The 14,762-nt window shown below is 44.2% G+C and overlaps 1 protein-coding gene across 2 annotated transcripts in view; it reads right to left on the reverse strand.

The window, feature by feature from the left end:
• LOC140199346 (fibronectin-like) overlaps positions 1-13,871 on the reverse strand; it is a 96,755-nt gene extending 82,884 nt beyond the window's left edge. For both annotated transcript variants that reach the window (XM_072261243.1, XM_072261242.1), the window contains exons 1-7: positions 13,567-13,871; positions 10,932-11,060; positions 8,347-8,484; positions 6,214-6,345; positions 4,706-4,843; positions 2,830-2,988; positions 158-325 (exon numbers count right to left, since the gene is read on the reverse strand). In XM_072261243.1, coding sequence (XP_072117344.1) covers positions 158-325; positions 2,830-2,988; positions 4,706-4,843; positions 6,214-6,345; positions 8,347-8,484; positions 10,932-11,060; positions 13,567-13,675 — 973 coding nt within the window. In that variant the 5' untranslated portion in view covers positions 13,676-13,871. The remainder of the gene's footprint in view (positions 1-157; positions 326-2,829; positions 2,989-4,705; positions 4,844-6,213; positions 6,346-8,346; positions 8,485-10,931; positions 11,061-13,566) is intronic.
• Between the last annotated feature and the right edge of the window lie 891 nt (positions 13,872-14,762).

Genomic DNA, 14,762 nt, shown 5'->3' on the forward strand with positions numbered 1-14,762 from the left:
AAGTTAATATTTCTCTTTTTCAAGCCAAGGGGAAGATAATGCTACACTCTAGTTTATGGGGACTGAAGGGGGCTAACCATTAAAATCAGGTGTGATGTAATGTTCGAGGAAGTGACTAATGCTATTGACTAGTAACATAGCGGGTGTTAATACTCACACAACTCCTGACAGCTGACGCCGTTGCCCAGGCATTTGCACAGCATTCGGTTGTTCCCTTGCATCTTCAGCCACTGCATCTCATCAGAGTACAAGATGCCTCCATCACTCATACACTGCTTCTGGTAAACTGCCGGAACAGGGTGCTGGCGCCCCTGATTGCTATTATCTAGATAAGAAATGAGGCTTTGTTAAAAGAGAAGCCTTCAGTAAACAAACCCTTTATTTTTTGTTAACGCAGGAGGCCATTCAACCTATTGAGTCCATTCCTGTCTCGTTCTTGGCTTATTTACCCGTGACCTAATCTTTCTTGCAGGTCCATTAATTCTTTCTGGTTTTCCTGCCATGTGCCAACATTTACAGCAGCCAGTTTACCCACCAACCAGCATGCCTTTGGCACATGGGAGGAAACCAAAGCATCCAGTCACAGGGAGAATTTGCAAACTTTCCTCGAGCTAATCTAGTCCGCTCTGCTACAGCAGCCATTCCTCCATTTGCTTCCCACTTACAGCATTATGCCTACTTTTCCATCCATTTGGAATCAATGTGTCAGAAGGTTTAGGTGGTTGGTTGGTCAGGAAGTAAAAGTACGTATATGTCGCCAAATACTACTCAGAGATTAATTTTCTTGGCTCCTGTGCCTCCTTCCTGAAGGTGGGGGTGAGGGCGGTGGAGTCAGAGTGATGGGAAAAGGCCCTGATCAAACACTCTAATTAGCAATCCGTGTAAAATACTCCCATTGACTAAAATTCGTCGGCCTGAAGTTAGTAATCTGATCCAGCACCTCCCACTTGTTGGCCAATAAAAAGCCTCCAACCTGGCAGGCAGAAGAGGAAGCGGTAATGAGGAGGAAACGGGCCAGCTACCGTACGGGTACTGGTCCTGACCCCTGGAATGTGCATTAGGCTCCTTCCGCAAGACCACCTGTGGCAGCTGCCACATCACCAACCACTGAGATCTGAATGCTATCTTTGCAGAAGCTCTTCGAGACAGAATTAGAATATTCATCGTCATCACAGGCCACTTCTCCACTCACTTTGCTGATCACTGCCCTCACACTCCCTCCCAATATGGCCAGTATCTCAATGCAAGCACATCACCAAAATTCCACCATCTTCCACCTCGCATCAGCAACAATCCTGACAAAACGACAGCCAAATATAAGACCATAAGACAAGGGAGCAGAATTAGGCCATTTAGTGTGCTCTGCATTCTATCACAGCTGATTTATTTTCCCTCTCAACCCCACTCTTCTGCCTTCTCCCCATAACCTTTGAGACCCTTACTAATTAAGTACCTATCAACCTCTGCTTTAAGTATACCCATTCACTGGGCCTCTGCAGTCATCTGTGGCAATTAATTCCACAGATTCACCCTCTGGTTAAAGAAATGTCTCCTAATTTGTGTTCTAAAGGGACACCCTTGTGCCCTCTGGTCAGAGACTCTCCCATTATTGAAAACAGCCATTCTATAGAGGTCTTTCAATATTCAGTAAATTCCAGTGAGATTGCCTTTATTCTTCTAAACTCCTGTAAGGACAGGCCCAGAGTCATCAACTGCTCCACATGCGTTAACCCTTTCATTCCCGGGATTATTCTCATGAACCACCTCTGGACCCTCTCCAATGCAGCACATTCTCTGTTGGATATGCGGCCCAGAGTTGCTCATAATACCCAATGGAGACTGACCTTACAAATCCTCAGCATTACATCCTTGTTTTTACATTCCTGTCCTCTAGAAATGAATGCTAATATCGCATTTGCCTTCATTACTACTGACTCAACCTGTAAATTAAGCTTTTGGAAATCCTGCACTAGGATTCCCGATTCCCTTTGCACCTCCGATTTCTGAATTCTCTGCCCGTTTAGAAAATAGCCTATGCCTTTATTCTTTCTACCAGAGTGCATGATCATACAATTCCTGACAGTGTAATCCATCAGCCATTTTCCTAATCTGTCCAATTCCTTCTGCAGACTCCCTGCTTCTGCAACAGCACCTATCTTTGTATCATCTGCAAACCTGGCCACAAAGCCATCCATTCCATCACCCAGATCATTAACATACAATGTGAAAATTACCAAGTCCAACAGCAACTCTTGTGGACCACCACTAGTCACCGGCAGCCAACCAGAACAGACGCGTTATTCTCACTCTTTGTCTCCTGCCAGTCAGCCAATCTTTTATCTATGCTAGTAAACTTCCTAAAATACCATTGGCTCTTATCTTGTTTAGCAGCCTCATGTACAGCACCTTGTCAAAGGCCTGCTGAAAATCCAAGTCAGCAACATCCACTGACTCCTTTGTCTAGCCTGCTTGTTATTTCTTCAAGGAATTGAAACAAAGCTTACAGGCAAGATTTCCCCTTAAGGAAACCAAGCTGATTTCAGCCTATTTTATCATGTGTTTTCAGGTATTCCAAAACCTCATCCTCACTACAGAACTCTAAACACCAGCCACTAAAGTCAGGCTAATTGGCCTATAATTTCCTGCCTTTTGCTTTCTTCCCTTCTTAAAGACTGGAGTGATTTGTGATTTTCCATTCCTGCCTGACTTCTAAATTATAATCAATTTGTATGATCATCCAATCTGGATGCTTCGAAGTGTTGCATTTGTGCCAATGACATGCCCCTACTGGACTACAGCGGGCCAACCCTGAAATTATCCCACACTCACCAATAGCTGTTGATGTTACAGTTGTGTGGCGTTCACATTCCCACTCTCCACGGCCTTTGCCAAAGCAGGTGCAGTGAAGAAGGCCTCTCCTGGTATCTGCTTTGGTCCAAGTGTCACCAATTCTGTAGGACATCCGGGTATCCTGGTCATTGCATCGGTCTGTAAAGAGTTGGAACGTAGAATGTGGATAAGTACTGTATAGAACAGGCCCTTCAGTCCATGTTGTTGTGGCAACCCTCTAATAACCAGTTGAACACCTCTCTCCCACATAGCCCTCCATTTTGCTATCATCCAATGAGTTTCTTAATTGATCTGCATCTACCACCGTCTCTGGCAGGCCATTAAATGCACCCAGCCACTCTCTGCATAAATACCTACCTCTGACATTCCCTCCTAGAATTTCCTCAAAATACTTTAGTTATCTCCCTTTTCATGAAGAGAAAGACTCAAGAAAAAGCTAACACTTATATCTTTTGAAATCAGTAATTATAAGCAAAACATACTAGTCATAGATTTATATAGGTTAACAAAGGTGAGGGTCCCAAACTGTCATTAAGTGAGCTAGTTGAGGTGCTTGCTTGAGCTACCTCAGTGACAGAGCTGGTAGAAGAAACATTACAACTTCATTCAATGAATTGCCAATTGGCCAAGAACACAAACTTGTACTAATGTAAACACACAAGCACACGAGATTCTGCAGATACTGGAAATCCAGAGCAACCCACACAAAATGCTGGAGCAACTCAGCAGGTCAGGCAGAATCTATGAAAATAAATAACCAGTTGATGTTCCAGGCCAAAACCTTTTTAAAGCAGTCTTAATTTTTAGTCCAAACCATGCATGAAAACAAAACGGATACAAAGAGGTTGGCCTCTAGAAACGGCTTAAATTAAAAAACAAGGGAAAGTACTCCAGAGTTTATTGACAGCTGAATGCACACTGCTCCAATGAAAATCATGGGTGCCCCCAAGACTCAGTTCTTCAGGGCACAGAAATGGAGGTCACAGGAGAAAGAAGAGTGAAGCCTTGGGGGGGGGGAACAGTAAAGAAATAGGCACAACTGGAATGGGACCCTACGTACTGTAGGTTCAGATGCATAAGACTGGAGATTGGTTAGGAGACACAAAGAGACTGCAGGTGCTGGAAATCTGGAGCAACACACAAAAAGATGGAAGAACATAACGTGTCAGGTAGCGTCTATGAAGAGAAATGGACAGTGCACATTTCAGGTCGAGCCCCTTCAGCAGGACTGAAAAGAAGCTGGGAGATAGCGAGTATGAAAGGGTGGAGGGAAGGGGGAAGGGGTAAATGATTGTCTGGGTATAGCTTTCAGACGTTATTCTTAAACCATGGAATCAACACCTCTACTGCACTTGGATCATACTGGACACAAACAGTTCAATACAGACAGTAAAAAAAAGATCATGTATTCTTTCACTCCAATAGATAGGAGTCCCATGAACCCCTCAGGCCTCTCCAGGGCATTGCAACATGGCTAACCTGTATCTGATTTGCATTTGTATGATTTTGCTACTTTTCATCTGGTGTCAACAACCAAGATTGAAAAATTGATCCGTCTCAATGTTGAAATCTTCACTCTTGCCTCAGGTGTTTGGGGACAAGAGCCCCAGATTTTCATTTACTGAATATGTGAGAAAGTGCCCTAGGGACTTCCAGTGAACAGTTGATGTTAAGCGGTCTTGTTCTGGGTTTGTTCAGCAGAGGAAATAATTTCTCCCTGTTGATCCCATCATATCATTGAATCATCTTAAACACTTCAATTAGATTGCATAAATAGTCAAGTCTACACTCAGGCGATTTTAGTAGATGGTTCAATGTCTAAACTAAGGACCTCAAGATTAAATGGCAAACTTACTTCGCGAACTGCAAGTGATGCGTCCATTGCCTTCTCCCAGACAGGTGCACTCTATCATCATCCAGCCTTGGTACGGCCTTTCCCAAGTCTCTCCAACAACATGGGTAGTCCCAGCCACATTGTCATAGCACCTTTCCGCTACATGGACACAGGATCAGTGTTATACAGTGCTCCAACACATAATTCAGTGACCACCAACCACCCATTCACACAGATACCATTTTCTAAACGAGTTGTCCCTACATTTCTATTCCTCACTCCCCCCCTCTCCTCGATTATGCTACTTACTTGCACAGTTCATATTCCATACCCTTACAACAGAGAAAGAGGCCATTCAGCCCATCGAGTCTATGCCACTTCACAGAACAATCCCGTTCCCCACTAATTTTTGCTACTCCCCACACATTCTGAGCAGTTTACCCACCCCAGACTCTACAAACCACCTACACTCACGGGGCAACTTACACGTGGCTAATGAACGTACCAACTTGCACGCCTTTGGGATGTGGAAGAAACCGGAATGCCCAGAGGGAAACATGTGGGCCAGAGGGAGAATGTGCAAGCTTCACACAGAGAGTGCACCCACACAAGGTCAGATTGTACCTTAGTCGCTGGAACCATGAGAGAGCTGCTCTACTGGCTGTGCCTCCCAGTTTATCCGATTTCCCTTCACTTGAAGGTGATTCAGTTGGATGTAGTTGCATAGGCAACTATCAATGAGTCCATGCTTGTGTAGGAAGTATCAATGGAGACATTGGAGCGTCCACTCCATTGGCTGGACGCTTTCTGAAGATATGTGCTTTCTCAATGACTGAATCTAATTATCATGAGGCTGAACTAAAATTAACAGAAAGCAGAGACTGTATCCAAGTCATTCCAGAAAACATAACTGTGAACTTCCAGCCTTTGAGAAATTCCATTTTAATCTTTTTGGTATCAATCCACAATTCTCTCCATTGTAGGAGATTTTAACCCCAGTCTTACAGAGTGGAAGAAATATTTGCATTTTGACAGCACCTGGACATTCAAAAGTCTGCAGCCAAAGTGGATGTTAAATTCTAATCTTCAAAGCTAATGAAATTTTTTCATAGAACACAGAACACAGCACGATACAGGCCCTCCAGTCCACAGTGTGCTGACCCTGTAACCTATTCCAAGATCAATCTGACCCTTCCAGCTCACATAACCAACCCTCCATTTTTATGTCATCCACGAGCCCAAGTGTCTCTTAAATGCTCCCAATGTGTCTGCCTTGACAGAGGCAGGGCATTCCACACACCTTCCTCTGCCTCCCCCAGGGTGAAACAGTACAATGACCGAACCAATTTGTCATTGTTCTGGATTGGACATTTCTCAATGTTGTGATGTCACTGTGGGCGCAATTCAAAAACTCCCTTGTAATGGTGAAATCCGATCCCCAGTATAATGGTTTCACGCTGCATACTGCGCAGAGAGTGGAGAATGGGCATTCTCACTTAAGAGTTTGATACCAACACAGGAGCAAGTACCTATTGGTTTGCAGGTCCATTCTCCTTTCCCGTTTCCAAGGCAGACACACTCCAGCATGTGGCCACCCGTCTCATGAGGTCTCCTCCAGGTATCTCCAATTTTGTAGGATTGGCCGCCCTCGTGGCACCGATCTGCGAGGGAGGGAAATGCTCAGTGCCTGTGAAGCCCACTCACCATCAGATTTACCGAAGCATACAGAGAAGTGAGCCGTTTGCGTCAACAACCAACACACCCGAGGATGTGCCGGAAGCAGCCCGCAAGTGTTACCACACGTTCCAGTGGCGCCAAAATTGCATACCCACATGCTCTTCAGAACACAGTACATACCAAGTGGCAAAGAAACAACAGCGAAACAAAAACAGCTCCGTTCCTTTTCCAACCAACCCATCCACCCACATACACAGTCTTCTAACCCCAGGACAGGCAGGCTCCATTCAGCATCTTCAGAAATATCTTTGTTGTTGTGGACATTGCTTTGGTTGGTCTGCAGCAGAAGCTTGAAATTTCACCTTCATGCTGTCTTATGTACATTAGTTAATGGAGGTGGAAGGAGTAATTGGGAGGTTCATTCCCTGTGGATGGGAAGGAATGTGAAGAATATTGCATTTGTTACATTGATAGCTAGGAGGGCCATTCTGTTGAAGTGGAAAGATACGTCGGCTCCCATTTTGTCACAATGGTTCTCTCAAGCGATTCTACGTCTTAGTTTGGAGAAAATTAGAAGTCCAACCTTTGAACCCATGTTTGATTTTGAGAAAAGATGAGGCTCATTTGCTCCTTACTACCATTTGAGTTAATTGATAGATTTCCTCCACGATCTAATTGTAAATTTTTGGTACATTTTTTTTTCTTGCTGGCGGTTTGATGGAAGCTTTTTGTATGACGCATGGCTCCGAGGTTGAATACCTAATGGGTTTTTTCCCCTCACTTTGCTTTAGTAGGGTTTTTTTTCTTTTTTCTCTTTTTTTTGTCACAAAATTTTTTCAATCTTTAAAACAATGTTTTTTTCTTCAGACATTGTAAGTGTTGCCTACTTCGATGTATTTGTTAATTTTGGATAATAATGATAAAAAAGATTTGAAAAAAAAGAAAGAATATTGCTGGCACTGGCAGAAGAAGTCAGGAGAGGGCTGATTAGATCTGCAAAATCACTAGGAGGTACACGCAAACTTCAAAGTACATATATGTCACCATATACCACTTGAGATTAATTTTCTTGCACGCATTCACAATATAACAAAGAAATACATTAGAGTCAATTAAAAACTGCACACAAAGACTAACAAACAGCCAATGTGCAAAAGAAGACAAACTGCAAAACTAACTAATGAATTAATTGATTTACTAATTAACACTGAGGATGAGTTGCGGAGTCCTTGAAAGTTAAGTTGATAGGTTGTGGAAGTAGTTCAGTGTTGAGGTGAGTGAGGTTATCCGTGCTGGCTCAAAAACCTGATGGTTGAGGGGTTCCTGAACCTGGTCATGTGGGACCTAAGGCTCCTGTACCTCCTTCCCAAAGGCAGCGACGGATGTGATCGTGGATAGGAGCCGAGAATGGAGATGGTGCGCCAGGAACTTTAAGGAATGCACCTGTGAGGAGTACAACATTGGGGAAGGTATCCAGGGAAGATGAAGGGGCAAGCTGATGAGATTTCTGCAGCAGGGCATGCAGGGGTGGGCTTTACTGATGACGGGCACCCAGACAGGGAACGGCAGGCACAAGAATATTGATGGCCAATCCCCATAATAGATTCTGAGAGATTTGGGGCACAATATGAGAGGGAGAGGCATATGGTCTCTCAACAAGGGAGAAATATTGGCCTTTATTGTGATTAAAATCTCACCTAGTGTTTAATATTGTTTAATTTAATATTAACCACCTTCTTATAAAAGTCAAAATTCCTGATCCCTCTGCAACCTTCCCCAATATCTAACATGTATCCGTGTTGACTTGCTTTTACAAAACAGATGCCCGTCATCCAGGTGATGACAGAAGGAAGTGGTCAGGGGAGAGTCCACCGGATACCCGAGTCAGGTCTGGAACTATTTTAACCACACCCTAGAAGTTTGCAGTGGCTACATCCCGTCATATTCATTGCCGCTTCAGGTTGCCCGTTAACGGTGTTACTTACTTGCGATGGTGCAGCTGATCCTGCCCCTGCCCGCTCCGATGCAGGTGCAGTCCCAGATCATACCGTCCTTCGGGCGCTCCCAGGTGTCACCGACACGCTGCCTGTTACCGGTGTACTGATCGAAGCACATCTCCTCCACTGAAACAAGCAAAGCACAGTCAAGGCAAGGCGGGGGGGGGGGGGGGGTGCTAAATTCAAAAGCCTCTGAAGATCCTTCCAAACAGTTTGCTCAGCCTCCACCATCACCCACCACCACAGGGCCCGTCAGCCCACTGTCAGTCCACTCGTTGGGTCTACTGGTCTGCCTGATTAGCTGTGCCAACAGAGGAGGCAGATTGCCCCAGCTAAGCTAAAGACCCATATTCGATGATCTTTTATTTGTCACACGTGCATCAAATCATACAATGAGATGTGTCGATTGCGTTAAAGATCAACACAGTCCGAGATGTACTGGAGGCAGCCCACAAGTGTTGCCAGGCTTCTGGCACCAACGTAGCCTGCCCACGACTTACTGACCCTAACCTGTAGGTCCTTGGAGTTGCGATGAAATGGGGAGTACCCAGAGGAAACCCATGCGGTCACGGGGAAAAGTGCAGACTCTTTACAGGCGGCAGCAGGGAATGAATCGCTATCGCTGGCCCTGTAAAGCGTTATGCTAACTGCTAGCCTACAAGTCACAATAATGGTTCGCGCCATCGATTTACAGCGCCAGCAGTAAGATAAGTGATCGATTCCCACCACTGCCTGTGAGCAGCGTGTACGTTCTCCGCATCATACAGGTTTCCTCTGAGTACTCTAAGTTTCCTCCCATCTTCCAAAGACATACGGGTTAGGATCAATAAGTTATGGGCATGCTATGTGGGTGACACTTGCCCCTGCACAGTTCTTGAACTGTGTTGGTTGTTGACACAAAACAACCCATTTTTCAATGTCATCATCATCATCATTATGTGCTGTGTCGTATGACGTAGGTGATCATGGTCCCATTGCTGCCTTCTGAGCAGCGTCTTTACAAGACGGGTGACCCCAGCCATCATCAATAATCTTCAGGGATTGTCTGCCTGCATCATGGCATCAGTGGTTGCATCACCAGGACTTGTGATGTGCACCAGCTTCTCATGCGACCATCCCCCACCAGCTCCTGACTTCACGTGACCCTGATCACAGGTTAGGCAGGTGCTACACTTTGTCCAAGAGTGACTTATAGGCTAGCGGAGGGAAGGAACATCTTACACCTCTTTTGGTAGCTGTATCTCCAGCCCGCCACCCAGATGTTCGATGGACTTGTGACAAATAAAGCTAATGTTTAAACTTTAAATCTCAGAACAATAACAATTCCCAGTTGCAGACCCAACATGAATATTGGATTAACCCCTTATGTTGAGAGCCTGTTTCTCATCTAAATTCATCTACAAACAATTGGCACCTACAAAGCCATCACACCTACCCTTGAAAGGGTCATTTTGATCAGGGACTCAGCAAAAAAAGTCACAGCCAAGTTGACACACTTCGAATGTAAAACAGTATTTATTAATTAACACAGACAAGTTGTGGAGTCCTTGAAAGTTAGTTGATAGGTTGTGGAATCTTTTACTCTTAATGTAAATCTTTTACTCTTAATCTATGATGCAGGATGCCATTCAGCCTATCAAGTCTACAACATTCCCATCAGTGGCATTCTCTTCGTCAATTCCCTGCAGCCAACTCTCTCTCTCAAAGACACAAATTCTCCCCAGACCTAACACTCGAACTAGTTTAGAGCAGCCTGACCTCAGTATTCAAATCCCAAACTGAGTGCCACGCACAGAGGGATAAGACACCACGCTAGGAGTGGGGTCTGCAGGGGGCTAGTCACAGGCATCCAGGCAGAGGGTGGAGGGAGTTCAGGAGGCTAGTCACAGCCATCCAGGCAGAGGGTGGAGGGAGTTCAAGTCCCAGCCCCACTGTGAATTAGGCATCAGTACAGCACCCTCCAGAGGAAGTAAACAGCCACGGCACGTGTGGTGCGCTGTCCTGCTCTGCTGACAGCAATTGTCGCAGGCAAGAGTGGGGGAGCTGGGTGAGAGCCCAGCACCAATGGTAGACAACTGTGTCCAGCTCCTGCAGCCCAATTTTCCAGGCATATTTGTGCAACCAGACACATCACCAAGTAGACATAACCAGAGGGCAGCTGTACAGAGACAGCAGGGGCCATACAGCACATTCCACTACAGAATGGCGTTCACTCGTACTAGTGTCCCACCTCTGGTTATGCCACAACCTAATCTGTAGATATATATAAAATATTTATGTATGTATGTGTCTATTTGTTTATTTAGAAGTATGAGGCAGGGCCCCTCCGCCCAGCAACCAACCTATTTAACACCAGCCTAATCACAGGACAACTTACAATATCCTACTAATCAGTACGTCTTTGAACTAGGGGAAGAAACACTTGGAGGAACCCATGCATTAAAGGGAGAATGTACAAACTCCTGAAAATCGGGGCGAAATAGTTGTGACATTTGCTGCCTGCAGTCAATGCAAAACCCCAAGATGGATTGTAAGGGACGCAGAGGAGGAAAGACTATTAACTGTTTGCTTACCATCAGGCTTGGATTCACAATTCCAGCCGCGACCTGCGCCATAACAGGTACATATCATCACTCGACCCAGATAGGTGCGTTCCCACTGCTGGTTGATCTGGTAAACCTTCCCATTGTCATAGCAAGAATCTGAATGGGGCAAAACACACACACACACACACACACAGATCAAATCAAGTGTCTCCCGAAAGATCAAGGATGCATTCCAAGAGCTCTAAACACTCATTGTAACTGAGATGCCAAAATTGCATTTCCGATTAGATCTCTAGGTTGTGGTGGGGCCACTCCTGAACCATCAGAATCGATGATCACTAATGGTTATTATTATTGTTACTGACTAATGTGCTGTGATATCTGCTGCTATGTGACTGTGGTACACTGCAAATCCATAAAGTTCCTTTAAATTACCATTACAAATTGGGCAAAGAAGGTAGTGTCCACGGGGAGAGAAGCTGCTCTTGAATTAAGTGTGGCTCTTCAGGCTGCTGAACTCCTCACCCGTGGTGAGGACATCGTTTGAACCATGATCGTTCTGGAGTAAACTTGCAAGTGAAATAGCATAAGAGGATAAAGAGAAAAGAGAGTTAATACTTCAGGCTCATCCTTCTGTCAGTCAATGACATGAAGCATTAACTGCTTTGCCCTCTCCCCAGACGACGCCTGGCTTGTTGCAAGCTTCTGCATCCTGTTTTATTTCACATTTCCAGAGTCTTCCAACTTTTACATTAACTCATCGCTCCCTTTCACAGCTGTCTTATTTCAGCTTGGTGAGAGTTATACAACTCTGCCCAAACACTGTTAAACACCAATCCATTTTTCAAAGTTGCTTCACATTCATTTTAAAATGTGGCAGCAATGATGGTCTTGAGTTTCCAGCAAAACAAAAGTGAGGATGATATTGAACTATTTTTCTTCTCAGTCATTACTGAGTGTTTCCAGATCGTTTATCTTGCAGATATACAATATTTAACACAAATGATTTCCCCCATTTAAGCAATTCCTTCAGAATAACTCAGTTCCTTGCCTCAACCACACGCTCATATTCCAGACGGTAGACATCAAAAAATGAAATGCAGAGATTCTGCAAATGCTGGAAATCTGGAGCAACTCCTACAAAATGCTGGAGGAACTCAGCAGATCAGGCAGAGTCAATGGAGAGAAATAAACCATCAACGTTTCAGGTCTCATCAAAGCCTTTGTTCCCTCCATAGATGCTGCCTGACCTGCTGAGCTCCTCCAGCAACTTGCATGCCTTAGATCATTCAGAAATGTTTTGATAAGCTGAATGAAATGAACTCAGTTGGACTCAGTTAAACCAGTCAGTGAGTGAATTGTGAACTAATCCCACTTCAAATTTTTACTCACTGCAGTCTCCCTTTGTATGCAACCCAACTGCATACCTTCCTAAATCCTGTCTCTAGTGTTAATGGATCTGTCAGGATTTCTCCTGGCAAAAGGCCAACCTAATTACCCATGTAATACACTCCACACAGCTTTATGACACAGAGTCAGCCTGAGCTTTGATCCCTACAGGACAGTTATGCAATTCAGTGACATGAATGGATCTTGATGCTTAATCCAGCTCCCCTGTCCATTGTCAAACATCTGTCCAATGTTCAGGGTTAAAGCACAAAACACTACAAGGGAAAGAAAGCAAACAGACTCCTACTGCCAGAGTTTCTTTGTTAGGTTAGAGAGGTGAATGCTCTAATTAATGTTCTAATGGAATTGTCCAGAAGTGCAAAATATTGCTGATAACACTTTTTTTGACACAAACACAATAACTGCAAACATTTAGCAGGTCAGGAAACATCTGTTGGGAGAAAAGAAAGAGCAGTTGATGGTATTTTGTCAACACTGTCCTTAAAATGAATTGTATTAGATTAGATGCTGTTGAAAGTAAGTGCCTGGAGTGGAGAGAGAAAGATTAACAGCAGCCTTAGAACAATGAACAACTCCCAGCTGCAGACCCAACATGAATATTGGGTTAACCCCTTATGTGGAGAGCCTGTTTCTCGTCTAAATTCATCTACAAACAATTGGCACCTACAAAGCCATCACACCTACCACTGAAAGGGTCATTTTGATCAGGGACTCAGCAAAAAATACCACAATAGTTTGCTACACCAGCCAAGTCAACACACTTTGAATGTAAACCAAGATACATCTTCAAACAGATTTGCATAAATGCAAGATTTGATTACAGAACAGTCACTTTCTCCACATTTGCAGAATAACAAGAATTATCATGGAATATTAATAGGGAATTGGCATACAGCTATAAGGAATATAATTTGGAAGTTTAAACTTCAAAAAGCTTTTAAGTCTCAGAGGGGCTATGAAAGTTATTTGAACAGTGGTAGTACAGAGAAATTGAACATGTTTAAAACACCTTGGGAGTTTAATACACACCTCTTTAAGAAAAGTCAACTTTGGTAATGCACAAGTTAAAAAAAAACCTTCCTGATAATTGGAAAAATCCAATGATTTCATTATTTTAATATGCAACTTTAACATGTTCCTTACAGACATTTGAGAGATTGCAATAGAAGTTAAAATTGCAATATTAATAATTTTATGAGATCTCGGAGAACATTTCAAGAGGATTTAAAGAAAGCTTTTTGCTCATACTTACTTTGGTTCTGGGTAGGCGCGTTGTAAGTTTGTCTCTTGTTGGGCCTCACGCCGTTGGTTACACTGAGACAGGCGAGCAACAGGAAGCCCTCGAGCATGGAGCGGTGCATCTTCTCAGCACAGGAGCTCCCTAGACAGTTCGGTGGAGTAGGTACAAGGAGACCCCTCTATCTCAGGCAGTGGAGAGACAGCAGGCACTGGCACATTGAAAGGATGATCTGCCAGAGCAGGGAGAAGGCGCTCCAATACCAACCTTCCTCTCTCTACACCTTGCCAGTCAGTGATCGAATAGTTGTCCCTCCAACCCCCTTTATAACGTTCTCTACTCCTTGCCACACCAGCCAGGAAGGAGAGGAGGAGCTTGGGTGGGGGGTGTGTGTGGGGGGGGGTGCTTCAATAATATTTACAAGTCTGGTGCTGACATCACTGCATGACTTTAAAATATCTGTTCAGCTCGGAGGAGATGCAAGGCGTCTCTCTTAAAGGACTACTGCTCTTTTTGCCCTCCATTAGAAATGAGCCACGAGCAAACAGAAGGGAAAGTCATTATATTAAATATATCACCACTCTACTAAAAAGACTGATGACAAAAAAGTTTACATATATTAATCAAGTCAGGTTTTTTTAAAACTCTTGCCAGCTATTTACTTGGTAAAGCTTTCAAGCATTTAAACATTGGCTAATCATCACTGGGAACTGTTTATTTGCAATAAAGAATATTTTGTGTTACGAGAACGCAAAAAAAAAGGGCGCCTGTTTCCAGATGCAGTACTATAGCGTTTCGAGCCCGGAGCTGCGCTCGAGTCCGGCTCGAAACGAGCTGTAAACCGCGCCAGCACTGCGCGGGGATGTTCGATCGGCGGCCCTGGAGCCCCACGACAAGAGATTTTTTTATATATCAGATCTGCGAATCACTCGCACAATGCACAGATATAAAAAGTAAAGAGTCATGCAGAATGCGTGCACTTCTAATGGAAGATGTGCGACGTTGTTTGCTCTGAGCGGTTCCAATGGGGGATACGGGAATAGGAGATACTTTGCGGGAGGGGGGAGGGTAGTTTATGAGGGGCACCGAAACAGCCCTTGATTTTTATAAGGAATTGATAATCCAGACTCCGCTGAAGAGGCAATTACTGATCTCTTCCACCCTCCGCAAATTTATACTTTTACAAAAGGTAGGATTATAAGCGGTTGCAT

Source organism: Mobula birostris, chromosome 6 (genome assembly GCF_030028105.1).
Source record: "Mobula birostris isolate sMobBir1 chromosome 6, sMobBir1.hap1, whole genome shotgun sequence".
In the NCBI taxonomy this organism is placed as follows: Eukaryota; Metazoa; Chordata; class Chondrichthyes; order Myliobatiformes; family Myliobatidae; genus Mobula; species Mobula birostris.